The 22,267-nt window shown below is 39.5% G+C and overlaps 1 protein-coding gene across 1 annotated transcript; it reads right to left on the reverse strand.

Annotated features, from left to right (window-relative positions):
- Nucleotides 1-5,111: 5,111 nt before the first annotated feature.
- On the reverse strand, nt 5,112-20,501 carry LOC135165633 (leucine-rich repeat-containing protein 24-like). Its single transcript, XM_064127109.1, has one exon. The coding sequence runs from the start codon at nt 19,865-19,867 to the stop codon at nt 17,975-17,977; it is 1,893 nt and encodes a 630-aa protein (XP_063983179.1). The 5' UTR covers nt 19,868-20,501; the 3' UTR covers nt 5,112-17,974.
- Nucleotides 20,502-22,267: the final 1,766 nt, after the last annotated feature.

The following is a 22,267-nucleotide window of genomic DNA, read 5'->3' on the forward strand; positions in this document are numbered from 1 at the left end:
CCTATTGTCAGACTGAACAACAGAGAGACATACCGACTCTCCAGCATGACACGTCTGAATAATTCATCCCCCTCCCCCTTGACATTAGAGTTTATCGGTCGGTCAAAAGTCCAAGGAGTTGCGGCATTTTCTTAGAATTGTCAGGTGGCCATTCACCTTTAATCGTCGATTGCCAACGAATTAAAACCTTGAAGACTGGGGTAATAAAAAGGAAAAATTCTCCCAACCTTTTTCAGGGAGTTGATGCTCCCCAGCGCACGCGCAAATCCGTGTAGATGGCGTAGCACGTAGTCTCTTCGATTTTACACCCCCATACTTTACCACCTAACCCCCGGGTTCATCCCCCTCCCTCCTCCCGCCGCCAACTCCTCTTTCAACCGCACTCGTCGAACTTTCGGGTGGAGGAGCCCATGAGGAACACTCGTGAGGGGTTGGTAAGGGAGGGGAGGTTATAAAGCGTACCCAGAGGTCTTTGCTCCCGTTTAATATTTCAGAACAGTCCAACCACCAATAGCCAAACGTACTGAGCATCGTACATTGACTGTAAAAAAAGAGAAGAATCGAGTTATCTTGGAATTGTACACAATCGTTTCCGATGGTATAAAAGTGAAGAAGGAATTGGCGAAGCAAATTGTAGGGCTTGAATAGGCAAATTTTTTTTTTATAACAAACTTTGAATGATAAGGGAAAGTTATCTATGGTACAATCATTCATGCAGTTTAACTCGTACGATTTTACTGGTGTAATTTGTCCCTGACCATTACACAGATTTTATTGACTTATGATACGTCATTTGATCCCCACGACTTGACCCATTATATTGACCCACCCAATTTAATCCTCAAGATTAAACCCACCACCCCCCCCCTGAGTTATGCTGTACTATTTGGCCAATCATGAGCTCATCGTGAGGATAAATTCACCTCTGAAAAATAGTAAATCTCGAGACTAAACTAGTGAACCCGTAACAATGAAGATATCAACACCGATTTTGTTTTACTGTGTGGGACATCATTCTGCTATCTCATTTCTCCCTGACTTTCCCCCTAAATTTTGATAACAAAGTTGTTACGGTAGAGCAGAGTGGGTAGGGAGGGGAGGGAAGCGAATGATGGCGGATGAGGAAAAACTTAAAAGACAAAAGAAGACGGTGAATTTTTTTCACGAGGGATGAAGGTGGGGGAGTGGCTGGTGAGGACAGGTCCGAGAGGAAAAATGCAGACTCAAGGGCCAATACAAACGGGATATATGTTTTGGGGAGAAATCGTTTTTCATAGTCTTTTTGACTCGACCATACGGCGACTCGTAACGTATAAGTTTTTTTTTTTCAGGAATTAATGGACCACACGTGCACGTTATAAAGAGGTGGGGGTCGTTTGGAGTTGGAATATTTATGGGTTGGAAAGGAGGTGGTGAATGTTTTTCGTAATTCTGGGGAAATTAGAAAATCCGAGTTTTTGGAGATTCAATTGAATTTTAATGAAAAAAAAAACGTTAATTTTTTTTCATTAGTTGATCTACTGTAGAGGAATCGGAATTAATTTTATTTTTGAACAGTTGAATCGGAGAAATTAACTGAATAATCGAACGACTTCAGATCTTTAATTTTTTTGCCATAAAAAAGTTTTAGTTTTTTTTTTCTTGTTAAGAGAATATGACCCACAAGTGGTCGAGTTCATTCGTTATTGGGAGCATTCATGTGATGATTTTAATAAGAATTTTTATTTTTAAAAAATAATTCCACCGTTATTATCAGACGGTTTTTTTTCGCAATAAAATATGAACGATTTAAAAAAACTGCTGGCAGTTTATGTGTGGAATATCCGGAAAATTGTGGATGTGGAATCGTATGGAAATTGAACCACTTTTGCAGCAGAGAGTATCAGTTAAAAATAGTTTGTAATTATTCTCTGACAATGGTGAATATTTATTATATCTCTGCTAGAGCGTTGGGGTCATATTATATGAAAAAAAAAGATAAATTCTAGAGGACTGCTACCCCTTTTTAAATAAACCATATGGAGACATAAATATGGAAAGATGAGACTCATATGGAAGCCCGAAAAACACGGAATTGAAACACGTCCCTGGCTACCTCGCAGAATCAATAAAAACACACGTCGGATACACGTGTGGCGTTTGGGGACATGAAAAAAAGGAGGAAAAAGTGGAAAACAGAGCTTTAACAAGTGGAAAAAAACCTCAGCAACTTTAAACATTTATCTAACGATTTGAGGAATGTAAAAAACTCCAACTTTTCCAACAAATTTACGTGAAAACAAAAATCTTTCTGACAAATATCTTATCCCCTAATATTTCTTCGAATAAGTTCTTGAGAAAAAAATTAATTTGAATTTTTCAAATATAAATATTAGTTCGTCAAAAATACTTCTCTTTTTAAAGAAAATAAAAGATTTCCTTCACAAGCGGGAAAAAAGTTTCATATAGCTGTTAAAATAGAGAATTGACTCGCTCTAGCTTCATCATTCTCCCCTCAACGATGAAGCAAAAAACATTAATGAATAAATCTCCCCGACCCCTCAACTACTCGGCCACCATTTTCTCTCCCCAAAAAACTTTTTTCTGTTTACAAAAGAAAACCAATCCAGCCTTCCAATCTGAGGCTCACAGTCTCAGAATGATCATTGCAATATCCATAATTATCACAAAATCCCGGATACCATCATGCTCGCTGCTCACAAGCCTCAATCTCCTCAATTTTCTGCTCCTAAAATTTACATTATTTCGCTTAATGCTCACAAACCGCAGAATTACCAATTTAACACTCATCCCTCTCAATTGCCTGTGCAATCGACCCCTACAAGTCTCAAAGCTCATATTTTCATGCTCATACCACGCAAGCTGCTATGTTTGATGCTCACACAATGTAAAATGCCATTCGCGATGCTCACACGCCTCAAACTCCTCTATTTTCCGCTCATAAAATCCAGATTACGTCGCTCGGAGCTCCCAACCCGCACAATGATCAATTTAAAACTCATAATTCTCACTGGGCCCTACAATCGACCCCTACAAGACTCATCGCTCACATTTCTATATTTAATGTTCCCCCACCCGAAATCATTATTCTTCCCTTCAACGATGAAACAAAAGACGTCAATTAATAAATCTTTCCAATCCTCCCTCCTCCCAATTACCCCCAGAAATCCCCTGCTGTCTCATCACCTCCGCCAACATTTTCTTTCTCCCCCAAAAGAACTTCTCTCTATTTACTAAAGAAACAAATAAAACCTTTCAACAAAAGTACACAGCAGTTCTCTTTCCTTTGGCACAAAGTTTCCCGCTGCTCTTGAGTAACATTCCACTGAATACACGTTGTTGATCGTGTGGAATGTATTGATTACGATCCCCTTTCCTTTATCCCCTCTGACCCGTCAGTCCCCTCCCCCCTCCCATACCCCCACCCTCAAGACACTTTTACCTCGATTTTCATGGGACTCGTGGGGCCATGTTGTTGAGTAGATGTGGTGCCCCGGGAAGAAGTCTATACCCAGAGGCTTCAAACTCCCCCTACACGCTTGACCGACTCAACTGCCAACTGTGGCTTCCAGTTACACTGAGCAACTTGATTTACCCTGTGATGGAGATCTAACCGCCCACTACTGTTATATTATACTCTTGTGCGTAGCAAAATGATGATGGGGTTGGGGAGTAAAATGAGGGTTGAATGGGAAAATAAATCAGTTGTGGATGGGGGAGATGAGGGTTTAGTAGATCCTAAGAGGAATCCTGTGAGATATATTTCCTTTATTTCTCTCATATATTTTGTTTTCTCCTCCTGGGACGGTTCATCTTTCATCAGGTGGAAAATTAAATTTCGCCGGGAGAAATTTTAATTAATTCAGTTATTTTCGGAAATTAACGCACATTACACTGCAATTCCGTGAACGTCGACGGCTCAGACTATTTTGAATCTCATATTTTGTCTTACCGAGTCCTCGGGAGGCTCAGAACTATGATTTCGACGCTTGCAATCGATGGCAAAAATACTCAAACTAATATTTCCAATATTCCTACCACGTGTGAGCCTCCAAGTGTCATATTTGATGCTGACAGATGTCAAACAGCTCCATTAATCTGCTGATTCAATCTCACATTGAAATTAATATTTTATTCTTGAAGATCGTGATTCAGGAGAAACAATAAAACCAACGAAGAAAATAATTTTGAGAAAGTTCTCAGCAAATGTCTTCTTCAGCACTCCCCTCACCTTCTATCACCACTATTCGCTCCCTCGACATATGTTCTCATTAAATATAAACCCCCAATAAATCAAAAGAACTCATAAAACCGTCAAACAAACCTCTTGCTATCAAAGCTCAATCAGCTCCATCTTCATCCCCTGGCCGCTGTCCTCGTATTTTCTTCACCTTTGTTATCATTAAGATTGCAATCGACGCGAAGCAAGGCTGGTTCACTATGAAGCCTCTCCATTGTCCGCTGATCCCCTCAAATCACAATGCCAAGGGAAAATGAAAGCCCCTGCGGGCACTGGGTAAAGAAAAACAGGGGTAAATGTGAATAAATAGAGGGAAAAATGGCTCTGATATTAATTCACCGAGCGACAAAAGCTTGGAATTTAATACGAATAATTGAACAAGTTGGAAATAGAAAAATTGTTATTTCAGATTGAAATTAAAAGGAGAACTTGTTCTACTGAAATATTACCTCGGACATTTCTAATTGTAATTTATTGATTCAATAATTACGTGAACAGTGGGGCGTTTACGAAGAGCTTTTGAACTTGGAAAAATTAATGTTCTTAAAATTTTTCCATCAGGCAATTGGGCCAATTGGGCGGCCAACCTAGGGCCAATAGTTCTGGGAAAAATCTCTCCTCGAAGAAATGTTTTTTTTTTCGGGGTGATAATAATGTTCCTTAATGTTCATCTCCAATTGTGTTCATGTCAAATAAAATCTAACACGAATTGCACTAAAAATCCCGAAAGTGTAGTTCAGCCCCAATTCTCGGGAGGGAAATAATAATACAGGGGGATGTATTCGTATTCTCACTTGTCTCGTTTTCTTACATCGAGACATTTCACTGAGACAAGTTAAATCTCCTCGCCTCCTACCTCCACACAGTGGGGAATATTCTACAAACAGCGGGAGAGGGAGAAGGGGGAGATCGATGATGGAGACTCAGTGATAAGAGTAAACGTGCGTGCCCAAGACCAATCTTCAGTTACTCAAAATGAAGTTGTCTAGATCTCGTTTGGCCTATCTGTCTGGAGAGCTATGTGGAAATCCAAATTTAGGTGTTCATTTTTGGGGCGGTGAATTGGGGCTGTGGCTCTGCAGGCGGTATTACGTTACATTATTTTTATGGGACGCTTTGTTATCATTATGGTTTTTTTTTTCATTCGCTGGTTGAGGAACTTCAGTACTAGGGGCTGGAAATGTCGATAAACAGGGTCTCACAACACATTCTTCGTTTTAGGGTACTGAGGAGAGAGATTGTGCGGGTGGAAAAATCCTCTTTTTATTTTTCAATCTATATTTTTTTTTATTGAGCAAATTTTTATTTGTTAGTTTGTTTCCTGTAATTTTCCAGGTAATTTTTTCCATAGATCTTCTACCCCTCCCCGTCCCTCGTAGAATTATGTCTAGTCTCTGAAAATCAAATGAGGGAAGAACACTTTCATTAAACTTGGATACCAAGGTCCTCTCCATAGGACTATTTCGACCCCTCGGGAACTTCTGAAAGTATGAATAGAAGAATTCAACTCGGGAGAGGAAAAAAAGTAGGTGGAAGAATAAAAATCTGGAAGAATTGAGATTAATGGTAAATCAGGAGGATTAATGTCTCGTTAAGTGAGCCGATAATTACTGGATGAAATCGTTGAGGGGAGAATGGAGTGCCTGTGGATGGGTCAATGTGTCGATGAACATTCAGGGGAATACGAGAGACTGAGAATGTTTTGCAAGTTCGGGAGTCAGAGGAAATGAGCTTTGCAGAAATTGTGGGGGTGAGTGCCTCTTTGGATTTCAAAACTTGATTCAATCCTTTGAATGTATTTATTAATTCTAATTATTTATGAACATATACTATTGTAATTTTATAATTTTTTGAGCCAATTTAATTGGCAAATTTAATGATCCCAGGGTGTCAGGAATTTTCAACAAAAAAAAACAATATTTTTAGTTAAAAAAAAATTTCAAGGCTCATGGAATCATACGGAACTCAACGAGTCGTGTCTCAAGGATTCTCATCACCCCTCTATAGTCCAGTAAATACCTGGGAAAAATAAACTTCCAACTCCTCCGTCAGTATTTGAGATACACAAGTGAGTTATTTGAACAGTTGAGACGAGAATCGATTTTGTCAGAGAGAGAGGGTTCTCCCCGATATGATATACACTGGCTCCACCCTCCGTTTGAACTCTCCCTCGAAAACAATAACTCGATTCACGCCTGACTCGGTATCAAGGACGAAATAATCGACTCAGTGATTTTTTATTTTATATTTTTCTCTTTATTTCCTTACGTATTCTCCCTCCCCCCCTTCGACCCTCGCCTCATTGAGTGATATCTCTTTACAGTCTTCGACACTCCCTCATCATCAGAATCCGAATTATACAATTGGTTTGTCGCATGCACACACTCTTACATTTTCTAAGAAATTATAATTAATCGAGAGGTGAATGTGATGGAGTGAATGTTTTTTTGAGGAAATTGAAAATTTCATTTTTTTCTTCCTATGAAATGACATTGGTATTAGCCCGACAACGAGTTGTTCTAGGAAAAAAAGTTGTATAACATTTTTTGTGGAAAATTTAATCATCTACGTAATAGCTATGATGACATTTTCCCCTCAGACGATTCATTACCGAGATTATCACTCATTAAAAAATTATGAGTGATGGCTGTTACAATCAATTTTCTTCGTTCTTCAGAATTGAATTTGAATTATCTGGTTAACAACTCGTCTTAGAGGAACATGTCATAGAATATTTTTTATAGCAAATTTAATCTTCTACAAAAAACATTCTATAACATTTCCTTCTAAATCTACTCATTATCTAGATAATCGCTCTATTACAAAAAAAAGAATTCGCAAAATTTCATTTTCCAAGTCAGATAATTATTTTTACCCAAAGAAGAAATTGAAAAAATATTTATCCTGACAAATTTCCATTCGAAAAAATTGTCCACTCATCAAATATCCCCTCCGCACACTTACAGATATAAAAAAAAATCTCTAAACAAGTACAAAAGTCGTATTCATATTCTAAAACTAAAAGATCACAACTAACCAACTAATGTCACAAATGAATTCGTGTCGGAAGTTTTTCTGAGAACATTTTCTCATCTGAAGGAACATTGAATGTCTCCTTTGGGCAAATATAGGAGGGGTGCCTATATATTATACCGACGAACGAATAGGGGACAATAAATCGCACGTCCAGCGTCGCCTGGCCCTCCTCGCCCTTCCCAATTCATATAGATTTCCACCGAGTTCATACAGATATAACGGCGCTGGGTATTTTTTGCGAAGAAATTTTTTTTTGCAACTTTCTTTCTTTCTCCTATTGAGTTTCGTTCAGGCGACACAAGTGCCCCCCAACTAGAGCTTGCACCGAGTGTACAGTAGCTCCCTTTCTAATCGCTTTTGGCAACGACTCAAGTATATCGTTGTGAGATACATAGGCGATGATTTACTTCATTTTTCACTTTTATCCGGGCTTCTGAGGATTTTAAGGAATTTTTCTTGTCCTGGATTCACTGGAACATGCACCGAATTAATAGAAAAATGTGGAGCGAAGTGAATCAAACGAGAGTGACGAATAAACTCATTACTCTATCCATATCTATCATCTGCTCTTTCCTAGGGTTCGAGCCCTTCACCCGTCTCTCCCTTTGACCCTCTGACCCTCCCCACATTTTTCGAGTAATGGAATTTTTAAAAATTCACCTGGACTTTGCAAATCAAATTCACTAAGAATATCGCAGGCTCTAAAAATTTTTTTTTTTCGTCACTTTTCCAACTAAAAAAAATTCTTTTCGTTCATAATAATATTCTCTCCCTCTTCAGTAATTACAAAAATATTAATTATCTCAATTAACCTCCCCCTTCTCACTCTCCCTATCTCCTGCCCACCCACTCAGCTGTCAACGTCTGATTCGAAATTTCCGTTTCCCCTAGTTGTCCGGAATGTCGTAACACGTTTTCTCGGTTTCGAGTTTTGGTTTCTGGTTGCCCAGTGTACATATACAAACGAACAGGGGTTGGAGTACTCCTCGTTTGGCGTTGACGAACCTAACGGTGTGTCACGTAATTCCCCCCTCCCCCCTTCTTGCATTCCACAACTATATACACGTAATTTGAATACATGGATGGATATTTCCTCCTCTATGTTGTTGTCACATAGTCAGGTTGAGGGACACCTGACTAAATATCAAAAATTCATTTCTCGGATTAGTGGGCCCCTCTTTCAGTGTATTGCCCTCTATCTTATTTAAACATGATGTACATATGTGAGGGACCATTTGGTAGAGTTGAACAACCGCGAGAATTGGAATGCAGGTAATTTTCTTTCATTTCTGTTAATAAATAAATACCAGACATTATTATTCCATATTACTTCATTCTCTCTGAGGTTGTTGATAATTGTCAAGGGACTGGGGATTATTTTTTCGAACGGTTTTGTGGGTCAAAGGGGAGGGACGAGTGAAGGGTCTAATTTCTCAAAAGGTCAGCAGGAGAGTCGAGAGGATAATTATTAGGACACCCTCCCCTGCACAAATTTTATTGATCTAATCATTTTTGTCGATTCAATTGAGTTTGCGGTATGGAATAAAAATAATTAGAGGAGTTAATAGATCGATAGGGGTATTCAATTGTTTAAGTAAAAAAAAAATAAAGAAAATGTTTTCTTCATTTTATCTTCTGGTGTGCTCGAATGAGAATCGGTGAATTTGATTTGTGGAGAGGTTACTGTGGGATGCGAAGAGGGACTCCAAGACAAAGCGTAGCATCGATCTTGTGTTTTTCTTTTTCATCTCCCACCAGAGGGAGGCAAGAGAAATGTGAGGAAAAGGGGAAAAGGTCAGAGACAAGTCGGACACGAGCCATGAATCCACTTTTATTGCTATTTTTTTCATAGTTGGAGGATTTTTTTCACATTGAGATGTACGTATGTTGCGGGACGTGTTTCCTATTGTCATGAAAGCATGGGAAGAGTCAAATTGAGGGGGAGTGAGCGACTGACTTTCCGGATTTCGGGTTTTAGGGAGCCATTTCGAGAGACGGAAATTGAAAATTTCAGTGGGGAAGAGATTGAAGGGTGGGAAATCGCCTGGTGGGAAAATTCTATCCCTAGAAACACTACGAGAAACCTCTCGTAAAGGGATTCACTGAGATTCATTTTTCATCTTCGAAAAATTATTTCTCAAATCTTCCACTTATCAACCTCTGAAATATGCACTTTGGGTAGGGTTTCTAAGGGTGGAATTTCTCCAACTGTGCATTACAATTGAAAAATCCCCGAAACATAATTTTTTGATTTGCAAAAACTCGAAAGTTATTTCATAAAAATGTTTTTTTCAATCTCCAAAAACCAAGAACCGAAAAACCGACAATCCCATACGACCTAATTGTCCTAAATACTCCCGTTGGACGTTTGTGAACCATTTAAAATGACATATTTTCATACACGTGCCGCAACGGCGAATAATTTCTCCAGCCCTTTGTTGAAGAGGAGGTCGAGGACTATGAAAAAGTGAAGCATTATATTTACAATACTGTTAACACGAGTACGATGTACTCGTCTGTGACACGCGTTACTCCCCCTCAACTTCAATTCCACCCCCAAGTTTCGCGGTAGTGTGAGAGTTTCCAACGCACGCATTTGTCCGCAGTGTCATGGAAACAAGCCGAAGGGAGAGGGTAACAGAGGGTAGGGGCCACTCTCCGCAAAATCCAGTGGAGTTTCAAGTTTCAATGAGTTTGAACGAGTGCTTTGTAACCGTTGTTTGCATCGTACCTCTGGAAATACTTGACTGACCCCTCAAAAAGCCCTTTTCCTACTCCCCTACCTCCCACCCTCCCGCCCCACCAGAGAGCGGTCATTCCAATGTTCATTGTAAAATTACTGGACGAAAGCATCAACGTTTATTTCGATTTATATGAAGGGCTTTCGGAGATTTTTTGAAAATATTCCGGAGAGTTGACAGATATTCACTGCGTCGAGAAGGAATAAAGTGGAGAATCAAAAATTTAATGGCGGGAGTGATGCACCAATGGGGATTATTTAAGAGCAGGAGGCTTTTTGCATTTTTGTTTTATTTAAAAATCAATGGCGTTTATTTCCCTCGTATTTTTCGTTATTACTTGATTGAGGGATCGAGAAAGTCTCTATTGCAATTCAAGAAATTCCGATAGTTTAAATTTTTTAAATAATAATTTATTAAGTTTCATTTCTGTGCAATTTTGTTCGTGAAATGCAATAAAAATAGATTAACAATTTGTGAGGGAGAGTTGGCTTATTTCGGAGATGAATTATAATTAATTGGTATTGGGGATATTTCGCTGATCAGAAGAATAATTGTTAAATGAATAAAAAAATAAGTGGTTTTGAATTAAAGAAAAAGTGATAGAGGATTGTTGGTAATTTAAGAGGAGAATTTGTATTGGAATCTCAGAATGATTCATGAGACTAATAGACAGCCGACATGGACAGGTTGAACTTTGAAATATTAAAATGGATGTTGGAATGATAAAAAAATTAATTCGGGGCTGTCTTGAATGATTCATCGAATAGGAAATTTATTTCTTATTGATTCTTGTCTCTTTTCAAGTTTTCCATGCTGTTCTTTATGTCTGTCATGCCTTCAGAGATAGATTGACCAATTAATAAATTGATTGTACAGAAAAAATATCAATTGCAAAATTAATTTCGACGACAAAACATTTTTTTTAAGTCTGAGATTTACGTCATCAATTTGCAGCGCATGAAGTGAAAGCTCTTAAATCCGGACCAAAGTTCACGCTTTCCCCCTAAAATTTTCACTACTGGAACTGAAATTTTTCACTAACTGATTATTAAATGAAGATCTCAACTCCTGAATAACTAAAGAAGCCATAAACTTAAAAAATTTAATGACCCCAAAATATTTATGGAAATTTCTGGAATTTCATTAAAAATGAAAAGACGTTTTATGCGTCATAAAACACAATCATCAAGTCCATCAATTATCGAGTGAACCAATTAACGATTTAAAGGGTTAATCACCGATGAATTACAGCAGTCTTTCATGTTCCACATAGTCCCAAAAAAAATGAAAGAGAAATCACTCTTTATCGATCAAAAATGTCTTAAAAAAAGTCTCTGCAATTCAGACATCAGGTTGAGTTCGACTAAGGAATTAATACCACGAAATAAAGTGGGTAAAGGAAACAACTGGTAAATGATGCACTGCACTCGAGCAGTCAGGACAAACGATCGGTTGTAAATGTGCTTTATGCCGTACGTCAAACAGTGGTCGATGCACCCCCTTTACGTCGGTCTTTTTTCCACATTCTCTCGTTCTTCTTTTCTTTACATTTTTTTTTTTCGCTACTTCAGGCCTTCTCAGCACGGCCAACTAGCTCTCAGTAGCGCTCGCTCGTACTTACAAAGAATATTTAGGCCAACGTGAAATCGATTGCATAAAACGTAAGTATAGGGCTTTACACGGCAGACCAATCACGAGAACAATTCGACTACTCGGCGCCAATCCCTCTCGCTGTATTGAACATCCGTTGGGTATTATGGGGATTTAATAATCAGTTATTACGAGTAAATTCAATGGATTCTGCGCATCTCTTATTGCCTTATGGGTGATGAAATCAAGAATTTATGTGGTTGCTCTGGTAGCATTTGAAAATATTTATGTTTGTGTTTTAATGACGTTGTATACGGAATTTTGGAAAGAAGAAATTTCTCAGCCAATTCGATGGCTAATATCCCGCGAGGGATGAGTTTGAGGGAAAAATTGGATATGAGACTTCTCGTAGAGAATTTTATCCGCTACAAAAAAAGTTCAGACACATTTTCTCATAAACCTCACGATTCTTTTGATAATTGCAAAATAGTGGAAATGAAATTCAATTTCAACGAAATAAATAGATTATATTCCACATTCGTTGGATATTACAACAGTTTAATAATCAGTTATTACGGGAAAATAGGATGGATTTGGTACAGCCCATTGATGATAGGGATAGTACATTCAGGGATTTATTCAGCAACGCTGATAGGATTTGAAATTATTTATTTGTGGCGCTTAACGAGAAATAATGAGTCGTTTATTGTGTTGAATTTCTAGGAAATGTGGAAATTATAGGGAAAACTAGATGGAGAATTTTTCTAATGATTTTATTAATTATAAAAAATACTAAAACCTCTTTTCAGAAAAATTCCTATTCCGTGGGCCAGAAAATTCTCCACACTAAAGGATTTCTGACAATTTTTCCCCATAACATCAACCCTTATCGAGATATCTTCAAGATTAACCAGAAAGGGTGAAAAAAATATCTCCAAGTGTCGAACAACATTTCTAACTCACGAAATCTCCCCCAAGAAATGTTTTCCGTCCATTACCCCGAGACCCAGTAGTTTCCAACTAATTAATTACAAATTAATTTCAAAAATCCGGAAGAATTACCCCAACACCATTAGCTTGATGGAAATATTTCGAAAAATCATCTCGTTGAAAATTAAATTCCCCCTAATGGACTTTTAATAGTTATGGTGGTGACGATGGCGCAATAATAACCAGGTGCGTTTTTACCCTGTGCTCGCGTATTGATAAACCATCACTCGTTTCAAAATTGATTAAAAAATTATGGACCTTGTGACATGAAATTTCAAGGCCTCTTTGAAGTCTAACATTCGAGCTGTTTATTCCAGAAACATTTTTAAATAAATTGATCACATTGAATGGATTTAAATCCAGCAACAATGGAGATCCTCAGAAATCCCATAGTACCATCTCCACGTAAAAAAATCCATCTTCCAGAGACTCTTCAGAAAGTTCATGCAAAGGATTTTCTTAGTCATCTCAAAAAAAATTTTTTGACACGAGAAATCATTGAGAAGGACGTCGAGAATTTAAATTAAATTAGAAACTGCATGTTGGAAATATGATTAGACTTTCCATTAGTTTAAAACCTGGCACTGAGTGCTGTAATGTGATTGCCAGGAACGGTATTAGCCCCAAATGTCGTGAATCCATCCAGAGAGGGTTATTCTCGACTAAAACGTTAATAACTGAGTTATAACTAGGGTCAGATAATTCTGAAAATTGAATGAAAACTCAATACCGGTGCATTTTGCATTTTATGCGACTATCAGTGAAGACTATACGCTGCAGCTGCACTATTCCATGAAAATCAATTGAAATTTGGTGCTCAAAATATTCACGTTGTCATTAAAAATTCAAGTGAGCTGTCGAATTCTCGTGATAGTTTAGACAATTTTCATGCAGCTGTTGATGCTAAAATTATCTACAGAGAGTCTCCTTAATGATCTCCTAATCGGGAGTTGAGGGAATCTCAATTCCTTCTGATAGCACTAATCCCTGGTTCATAATTCTCAAAACTAAATGAGTAATCGATACTAATGTTCAAATTACAAAGCATATCGCTTCCGCATTTTTAACTCCTAAGGTTTCATTCCCTCCACACCGAGAATGTCCAACGATATCAGAAGTTCGTAATGCGAAATCACTCTGTAATGGAAAACTTTCCACAGCATTTTAATTCCTGACTCCGGAGCTGGAGACTTTAACGAGAGATTTTAAATTACACTTCGAAATTTCTTTGTTGATACTCTCGTCCGAGACAAGAGCTCAGTATAAAAATGAAAGAAAACTAATTAATGCGCGGAGTGCAATCAATAAATATAAATAGAATAAATATAGCAGAGAAATAAAAATATGGGATAAATGTATAGTAAATAAATATTCAACAAAATGATTAATAAAAAAAATATAAAGTCACGCTAAAGTCATCTGTATGTTTGTCACTTGATTACTGTCAATACAAATGTTATTCACGTCTAAATCACTGTGCACTCTAGGATTTAAACTGAAAACTATAATCTGATTTTTAAAGTAAAAGCGAAAAAAATATTGACACTAACTTCATCACGATTTATCGTTTAATTTTTGCGTTATCAATATTCACATCTGTCGCCAAGTTCTCAATAAACAATATTGTCTAAAATATTTTCTGCACCGGTCGTTTCGCCCCGAAACTCATAATCCCTTTGAAAACTCGATTATTCATTATTTCGCTCTCTAATAAACGTGAAAAAAAGTCGTAATCACGCTTCAAGTTCCCAATTCACAAACCTAATTGGATCACACGTCTGAAGGGTCAGGTGATGGCGCCCCTAACTCGTCGAGAAAGAAAGAAAGAGTGTTGCAACAATTAAACTTACTAAAAAGTCTAATTATTCGATCGAAGCCCGTTGTGAATGTGGTAGAGTTGGCTGTCGGCTGCACAGTGGCGTCCTTCTAGACTACCGTGGCCCAGCGTCGTTATCGTGACGGTACGACGTAAGTTATTCCACATTGGCCCATTCTCACCACCCCACACCTACAGCGATAAAATATCTCACGTTAGTGAGACATAAAATATCTTGGCGGCAGTGAGACATTTTCTTCCGGAGGCCGGGGGATACAGATACTCCAATTGTGGGGTTAAATTCGGCTTTCAAAATTGTCGGTCCATTCTACAATTTCAAGGGGATGATTTTTTTAGGCGAGGGGTTCCCATTTTAAAGCTGCGTCAGGTGAGACCTCCAAGAACGGCCATTTTTCGTAGCACTCAGGAAACTTTTTTTTATGATTTACTTGAAGGTCAAATGACTCTTGGGGTTGTCACAAGATTCGAGGGTAAAATGGCGCAATTATGATTTGAAGGGCCTCACAGGCTTGCGAAGGGTCAGATGGCCACGTTAGAACAGTTTAACCCTCAACTAAAAGCAAGAAAGAAGTTTACTGAATTATACAAAATAGTAAAATTTCTTATTTCAAATTTCAGAAACTCTTTTTTTGGTTTTTAGTCGAGGCCATCAAGGACCATGACCATTAAGGGTTGAAATATTTCGCGCTATTCTAACCTGTTTGACCCGTAAAACCATTTAACCCCCAACGCCGAATATCCATAAGGGTCATTTTGATTCCCAACGCTATTTGATCCTCTGCTTGAAAAAAAATTCCCTGAATTCTGAAATAGCCATTTTTTCGCAGCGAAAACGTCAGAACGCCCATTTTCCATAAAATTTAATTCTCCACAAAAGTTTTCCGACATTTCATCCCCAACCCCCGCCATTCCCATGATAATTCCATCCTATCATAACCAAGAGTTACTTTTATTCCTCATGTAAATAATCTTTATTCATCTCTCTTTATTGTCCCCCACGGTTCTGCATTGAGCGAGCCCTTATCGATCTATCGGTAAAACCGTTAACGTCTCGGAACCCCGAATCAATCAGCTCCCGACACCTCACGTGCCATTTCTTCACACTCCTATCCCCCATCCCCCATTCGTCTCGCCACCTCGCTAATTTTAAATTTCATAACATCCAGAATTCGAATTTCATGAGAGTAAAATGTCATCACGGTGATATGCCTGATGGATAATTCCCGCAAAGAAAAATGTCTGCGTTGAAGGAGAAGTGAGTAAAAAATTCATGGATGGAAATCCCTCACGCCCCAGGATAAATATCTTTCCTTGGGAATTTTTTTTCTTTTTTTTTTTTGATATGTACAAATTTAAATAATTGATTTTAGGTACAGAGAGAATGAAAAATGTGGAGATTATTTTTAGCAGATATTTTCCTTTGATTTCTTTGCTTCACTATTTTTTGCCTTTTGGTAATATTCCTCAATACGTTGACTCGATCCACCCGGATATGTCGTTAAAATTGTAATTATAAAATAGTGATAAATATTAGGTTGAATTCCAAATGTTTCAGTAAGTCTGATGAATTTATAAAAAGAAATTCAATCGCTCGACTTTGAGATTCATCAATGTTCATCGATTTGTCATGGCTCTCCTTATCATTTCTGCAGGGAAGGGGTGAAACGAGATAAATTGCCTTCTCTCAGTCGAGTTTTTGAGCAATATCTCCGAATTGAAGGGAGATAGCGAAATTTTTGTCAAGACATCGTTTGCGGTACTCAAATGAATCCACCAAAAAGATGAGGATGAAAATTTGGCTATTCTCCCTAGAATGAGAGCCATTGATAAAAGATTCGTCACTAGGCAAATGTCACTTATCTCGTTTTACCCCATCGCTACTGGTTTCACTAGTTTCCCTCATGATAGTTGGAAATTCCGTAGCTCTAATATTTCTCTACAAAAAATCTCTCAGGTGATGATCAACACCGAATTGATATGAATTGTTAGTTTCCCTCGTCATTTGACCAGATAATTCTGACCAAAATCAACATTGATAAATCGAAAATCCTCAATCAACTGATGATTATTATAAAATATACCTCATGCAATTCAATCACTCGATGCACTCGAATTACCACTCACACTGTCACTCACAGAAATTCACACTTATTTATACCGTACAATAACGTAATTGCGACAGACTTGTGCCTGCCGAATATCCAGACAACAAACAACGTTAATTTTTCCCCTATAATCTTCATTATTTAAAATTATTTATAACCCCATGACTCCCTAAGAAATTCCCTAAAACCAATTGAATGTTTTTTTCATTGAAAAAAACATTCTCTCAATTTTGAGTATTTTTTTGGCGGAGAAGTGAATATCGCTGGGACCAGAACATCTCCACTTTGAATTGAACATGAGAAACTTTTCATTTATCATGTTATGTTCGGAATTCCCAATTACGAGAATTAATCGTGAAGTGGTGGAATGAGAAGTGACGAAAATACATTTACAGATTTTGTTTTCCAATATTTCGAGAACAAACGGGTTTAGAAGAAAATGGGAGGACTTCACGAGATACCAAGAATCACCTTTTCGTAATATCGTGAATTCTTACATGTGTTATTAATTATATAAAAATCTCAGTAACGAGTGGTTTTATTAGAATGTAAGATAAGACATTTTCTGTGCAAAATTGAATTCCACACAAAAAATTCTTATGACATTTCCTTCCAAACCTACCCCATCCCGAGATACCCCGTGAAGCTCACCCAGCCTCACATCCACCACTGCACTCCCCACCAATGCCACCCTCCGCACTCCTTCCCCCCACTATCCTAATTATTGAATCGACTAAAAAAAGTGTGTATACATATATATATATATTAACTTCCTTTGTATCTCCATATAAACTCAACGTATCTCCAATAAATTCAATCGCTATCTATACACCCGCCCCACGTCAATAACATGTACAGTCTTAACTCGTGAAAAAAAGCCTCAAAATGAACGAAGTGAAAATTTAAAAAATGACATAATCCACAAAAAAAAAATCCACCTTGGAATGTAAACCTCTTCCCCGAATAATCAGATATTGTGCCTGAAAACGGGACAGCCAAGTGTCTGCATTAATAATGTCCATTTGACCTCGTCAAGCCCCCAGGGGAATCACCGAGAGACCACCCTCAATTGTCCTTATTCCTCTCCATTTCCCCTCAATTTCACTACTGCGATAATCCACTTCATCAGCAACATCAACTCCGCCTCAATAAAAAAATCCCCCACCCCTAAATCCAATTTTGGCGTTAACTGAATTCAAATTTCCCGATGAAATTTCACGGTCCAATGAGCCCACACAGCACCACTCTTTCGCGATTATATTTGGCAATCGTAATGATGAACCAATGGTTATCGTTCTTCGTCACACTGAACAGGCCATCCACAATACACCACTCACTCCAAACCATCCCCTAACTCACTCCTGCTGTCCTCCTGATGCCTCCGCATGAGCTCGAGATACCGATGCCTTGGGTCGCAGTAATGAAGCAGTGGCACCTAGACATCAGTGCCAGTGCCCTCCTGATATCCCTCATCTGGCGAACTCCTGGTGGAGCCGAGGACCCGTTTTAATGCCGACACAGGAGGTAGAACGGGTACTCCCTTCTGCCAGACCCTGAGCTGTTTTGCTCCTGGTGGAAACTGCTCAATGGGAGTCAAATTCGCCTGAATCTCCTTGGCACCGAATCCACTTGCATTCGGTACAGGATAACTCGGACTGCTGCGTTCTCTCGTATTCCAGAGACTGGAGTACAGTAGCCTGGTGTCCTCCATCATGATGGTACCCAGCTGTTCAGTTGTGTAGGAGCCAAGCTCCTCAATCGACGTGCGAGTATCCCTGATCAGGTCGGGATTGTCAATGGGCACTAGTGACGTCGTGGAGGAGAAGCATGGCCCATGAATCACTGGTCTAGCTTCTTCGAATACATAATCACTAGAGCTGTTCTCTACAGACGTCCGCTGGACGTAATTCAGGGTGAGTGAGACTGGTTTGCTAGAGTCATTGAAGGTTGTCTCAGCCTCCTCAATCTTCTTGGTGGACGAGGGTGATGCTGGGAAGCCCCCGCCTACATCTTGATTGGTATCGTTGGGGAGAATTTCTAGGGTAGCTGTGGCATTTTTCACATCCTTGACAGGCATCCTCCGAAGGCGTACGAACAGAACGAGAATTATCAGGAGAATGAAGAGGATGAGGACCACCAGTGCTGCTGATATACCCGCAATTTGACCCGAGCCCAAAGTTGACATGCCAGCAGTTCTCAGTGAGACGTGAAGCGTAAAGTTAGCTTCCACAGAACCAGCTCGATTTTCCGCAACGCAAAAAAATTCACTGGAATCCGACTCCTGGGCGTTGGTCAGGATGAGCGTACTCCTTTTAGAAAACTGACCCTCTTCATAAATAAATATCTTCTGGTGGCTGCTGAAGGCCGAGTGATTTGACAATAGCTTGCCATTCCAGAACCACTTGACTTTAGCTGGTGGTACTGCTGATACACGACACACTATACTGGCATTTTCACCAATCGTTGCTTCAGCATAACGACTGGCAATCATGAGGACAGGTCTACACGCAAAATCATCAAGCTCAATATCCGTGAATGAACGGTCAATAAGTTGATCTGGTCCATGACAAACTGGCGATATGATAATAGGTAAGTTGTGCTTAGCCATCCACTGTCTCATCTCCCGCAGATGACAGTTGCAAATCCAGGGATTATCCTGTAATTCTACACTCTTTATCTTGTTGAGGGGCTCGAATGTGCCGGGATGAAAGGTACCAATGCGATTACCATTTAATTTGAGACTCTCCAGTGAGTCTAATCCACGAAAACCATTAGCCTCAACTTCAGCTATTTGGGCGTTGGATAAATCGAGTTTAACGAGATTTGGAGTTGTACGAAATGCTTGACTGAATACACGCTCCAGGGGATTATGAGATAATGATAAATCACGTAAAAATGGGACTTTGATAAGACTGTCACTCGGTATTAGGGTGAGACGATTGTTGGATAGGTCCAATTCAACGAGATTAGTCAGCCCAGCAAATGCATCTTTATCGATCTGCTGGATACGACAGTCACGAAGGTACAGCCGTTGAAGATTCGTTAAACTAACCCGAATGAAGATGTTACTCGGTAATAATTTAATATCATTACCACTGGCATCCAACACCTGTGTCTCAGCGTCTATCGTACTCGGTATTGAGTTTAATGAACGATTGACACACTCAACTGTTCGTTTACCACTCTTCCACTTGCAGGTACACTCATCAGCACACTTATCAGCACTGATGATGCTGATCACGAGGAGTAGGATAACGCCGATGGGCGGTAGATGATGTCCTCTCGTCATTATCCTCGACAAATCAAACAATTCCATCACTCTATCCATCACCAAACCATCCTCATTTGGCCAGATCCAATGACATCCCTAGAATGAACTTCTCCCTGATAATCATTCCAATTTTCGTCGAGCCATGACACCAGGACGAGTGGAGACACTGGTATCCCTGATGCTGGGTGGACCCGCACCCCTATTTATCAATAAAATATCACCTCTCAACTTCACATTTTACACTGAATCCTTGGTGATGATAGATCCATCGCACTTGTAACCACTTCACTCAATCCCACGATGATCAATTGTCATTTATTGACTTATTAGTTGACCTGCACTTTTGTTACATCAACACTCGCGATTTTGAATTTAACAACGAGGGGTGACGCTGCCGCCTCACTGGTACGTGAAAAACTGACGGGAGACGCCGAGCAGCGCCACCACTGGCTGAAGATCGGCACTTGGATTTCTCCTCTTTTTTACACCCTTCTTCCCCGACTCGTGATACCGAACGGAGTGGGGGATGGAGTGCGAGTACTCGCTGTGATTGTGATGTGGTTGTGTGGGTGGTAGAGGGGTTGTGTGGGTACTCTTCCCACTAGCGGCTGCACGGGGCCAAGGGGTGAAGGACTGCACAGTGGGGGTTTTTTCATCCCCACGAAGCGGGGGCGAGGTGGTATTGCACGATTCGGCGCATGTGCAGGGCTGGAGGGAGCCGACGGGGAAGATCTCCCTTTATTCATCCCCCACTATGACTACACGCCGTATCGAATGCTACGTCACGTCGGGGAGTGAGAGATATACGAGGGTTTTCGTAAAGTGCTTAAATGCACTGCCAGATTACAGAAACGAAATTTCGAGTTTTTAAAGGGGGAGGAGGGGGACGGGTTAAGGGGGTGATTGAAGAATTTTGGGATCTGCGGAGAGTGTTTCGGGAATATGGTGGGATAAAGTGGGCTTAGAGGAAAGGGGTGAGTAAACTTTTTTCGGGAAAATCGAGGGGGTGTGGGGGTGATGCCGAAAACTTGGGGGTTTAGAGGTAAATATTGAAGTATATCAGAAACGAATTGGTACACCGAGTTAAGTTACTTTTCTCTATTGACCAGTTTTTAATAAATATCTTGGAATTTAAGGGGAACAGGAAAATTGTTACAACTTTTTTTCGGAGCGAATAAAATTCCGGAAGGAATCTAATTACGAAAATTTTGCTATATCGTTTAGACTCAGAGATGTTGCCGAAAAATAATGTCTATGGGACATAATAATATTCATGATTTAATTCATGATACCGAATACTATTCCGGTTCCCCAAAATTACGAAACGCGCGTCGTGTTCTGTAGCACAAAATAAAACTGCTGTAATTGGATGAAACATGAAGGCTAGCTATTTTAATCTAACTAGAGTACACTAACCGAGAGGGAATTGGTTTGTCAAGAGTAACTGAAACATCGATTGTCTGCGTTAAGCACATCGAAAGTAGTCAAACAAGTGGATAATCGCATTTTTCATTATCAACACCCCCAGCTCTAATCTCTACAAACTCATGAAGCATCGTGGAAAAAAAAATCGTAGAGCCTCTCCAGAGAATTAAATACCCGGTAATAAAGATCTGAACATTGTCCCCAGCCCCAGAGCCAAAAAAGTCCAACCCCCGACAGATGCCCCAAAAAATCACGTGCAGACAATTCCCCAAATGTTCTCATAAAGAAAATAAGACGACTTTTCTAATAAAGTTCGTCATCAGTCCAAAAAAAAAAAATCATCCCCTCTCTTTTCCCCATAAAAACACTTCACTGCAAAATCACTTCCTTCTTCTATCCAAAATGTCCTTCGCCCCCTCCCCCTCATCCAAGCACCCGACTTACCCAGCGAAAAGCTCCCCCTCCCCCCTCAATCCACCCCTAAGAAAAATTACCTTCTGCATTTTCTCAGCTAAATTTCCTCGTTCCTCTTTTTTTCGTTTTCATTTTATCCTCGGGGCTCATTTTTTTTTCTTCTCTCAACATTGACAATGGGTCCAGGGGGTTGGTGGGGGTGGGGGGAGGAGGCGTGCAGAGACGACGGAAACGACACGCGTGACGCTGATGCGACAAATCGAGGATAAAAAAAATGACAAGAGATGATGTAACTTTTTGTCCTCCCCGAGGAAATAACACCGTCTTCCATTTTTTTTTTTCCTCCACTCATCCCCCTCCTTGTAACTCGGTAACGAGCTCAGCGTCATGGGGGGACGCCATCTTGTCCAGAATTATCACAGATGAAAAAGGGAAAATGATAATAATCCTGGGACCCCAGACAGATGGACAAAGTGAATGTAAATGAAAAGGGAGAGGAGATGAGCAAAAATGAGCAAAAATAGAAGAAATAGCGTGAGACAAAGGGGTGGGGGGAGGTTAGATACTGAAGAGAAAGCGTTTGGGACGCCTTTTCTGTCTGTCTATCTGTGCACAAAT

The sequence above is a fragment of the Diachasmimorpha longicaudata genome, chromosome 8 (genome assembly GCF_034640455.1).
Source record: "Diachasmimorpha longicaudata isolate KC_UGA_2023 chromosome 8, iyDiaLong2, whole genome shotgun sequence".
NCBI classification, from domain to species: Eukaryota; Metazoa; Arthropoda; class Insecta; order Hymenoptera; family Braconidae; genus Diachasmimorpha; species Diachasmimorpha longicaudata.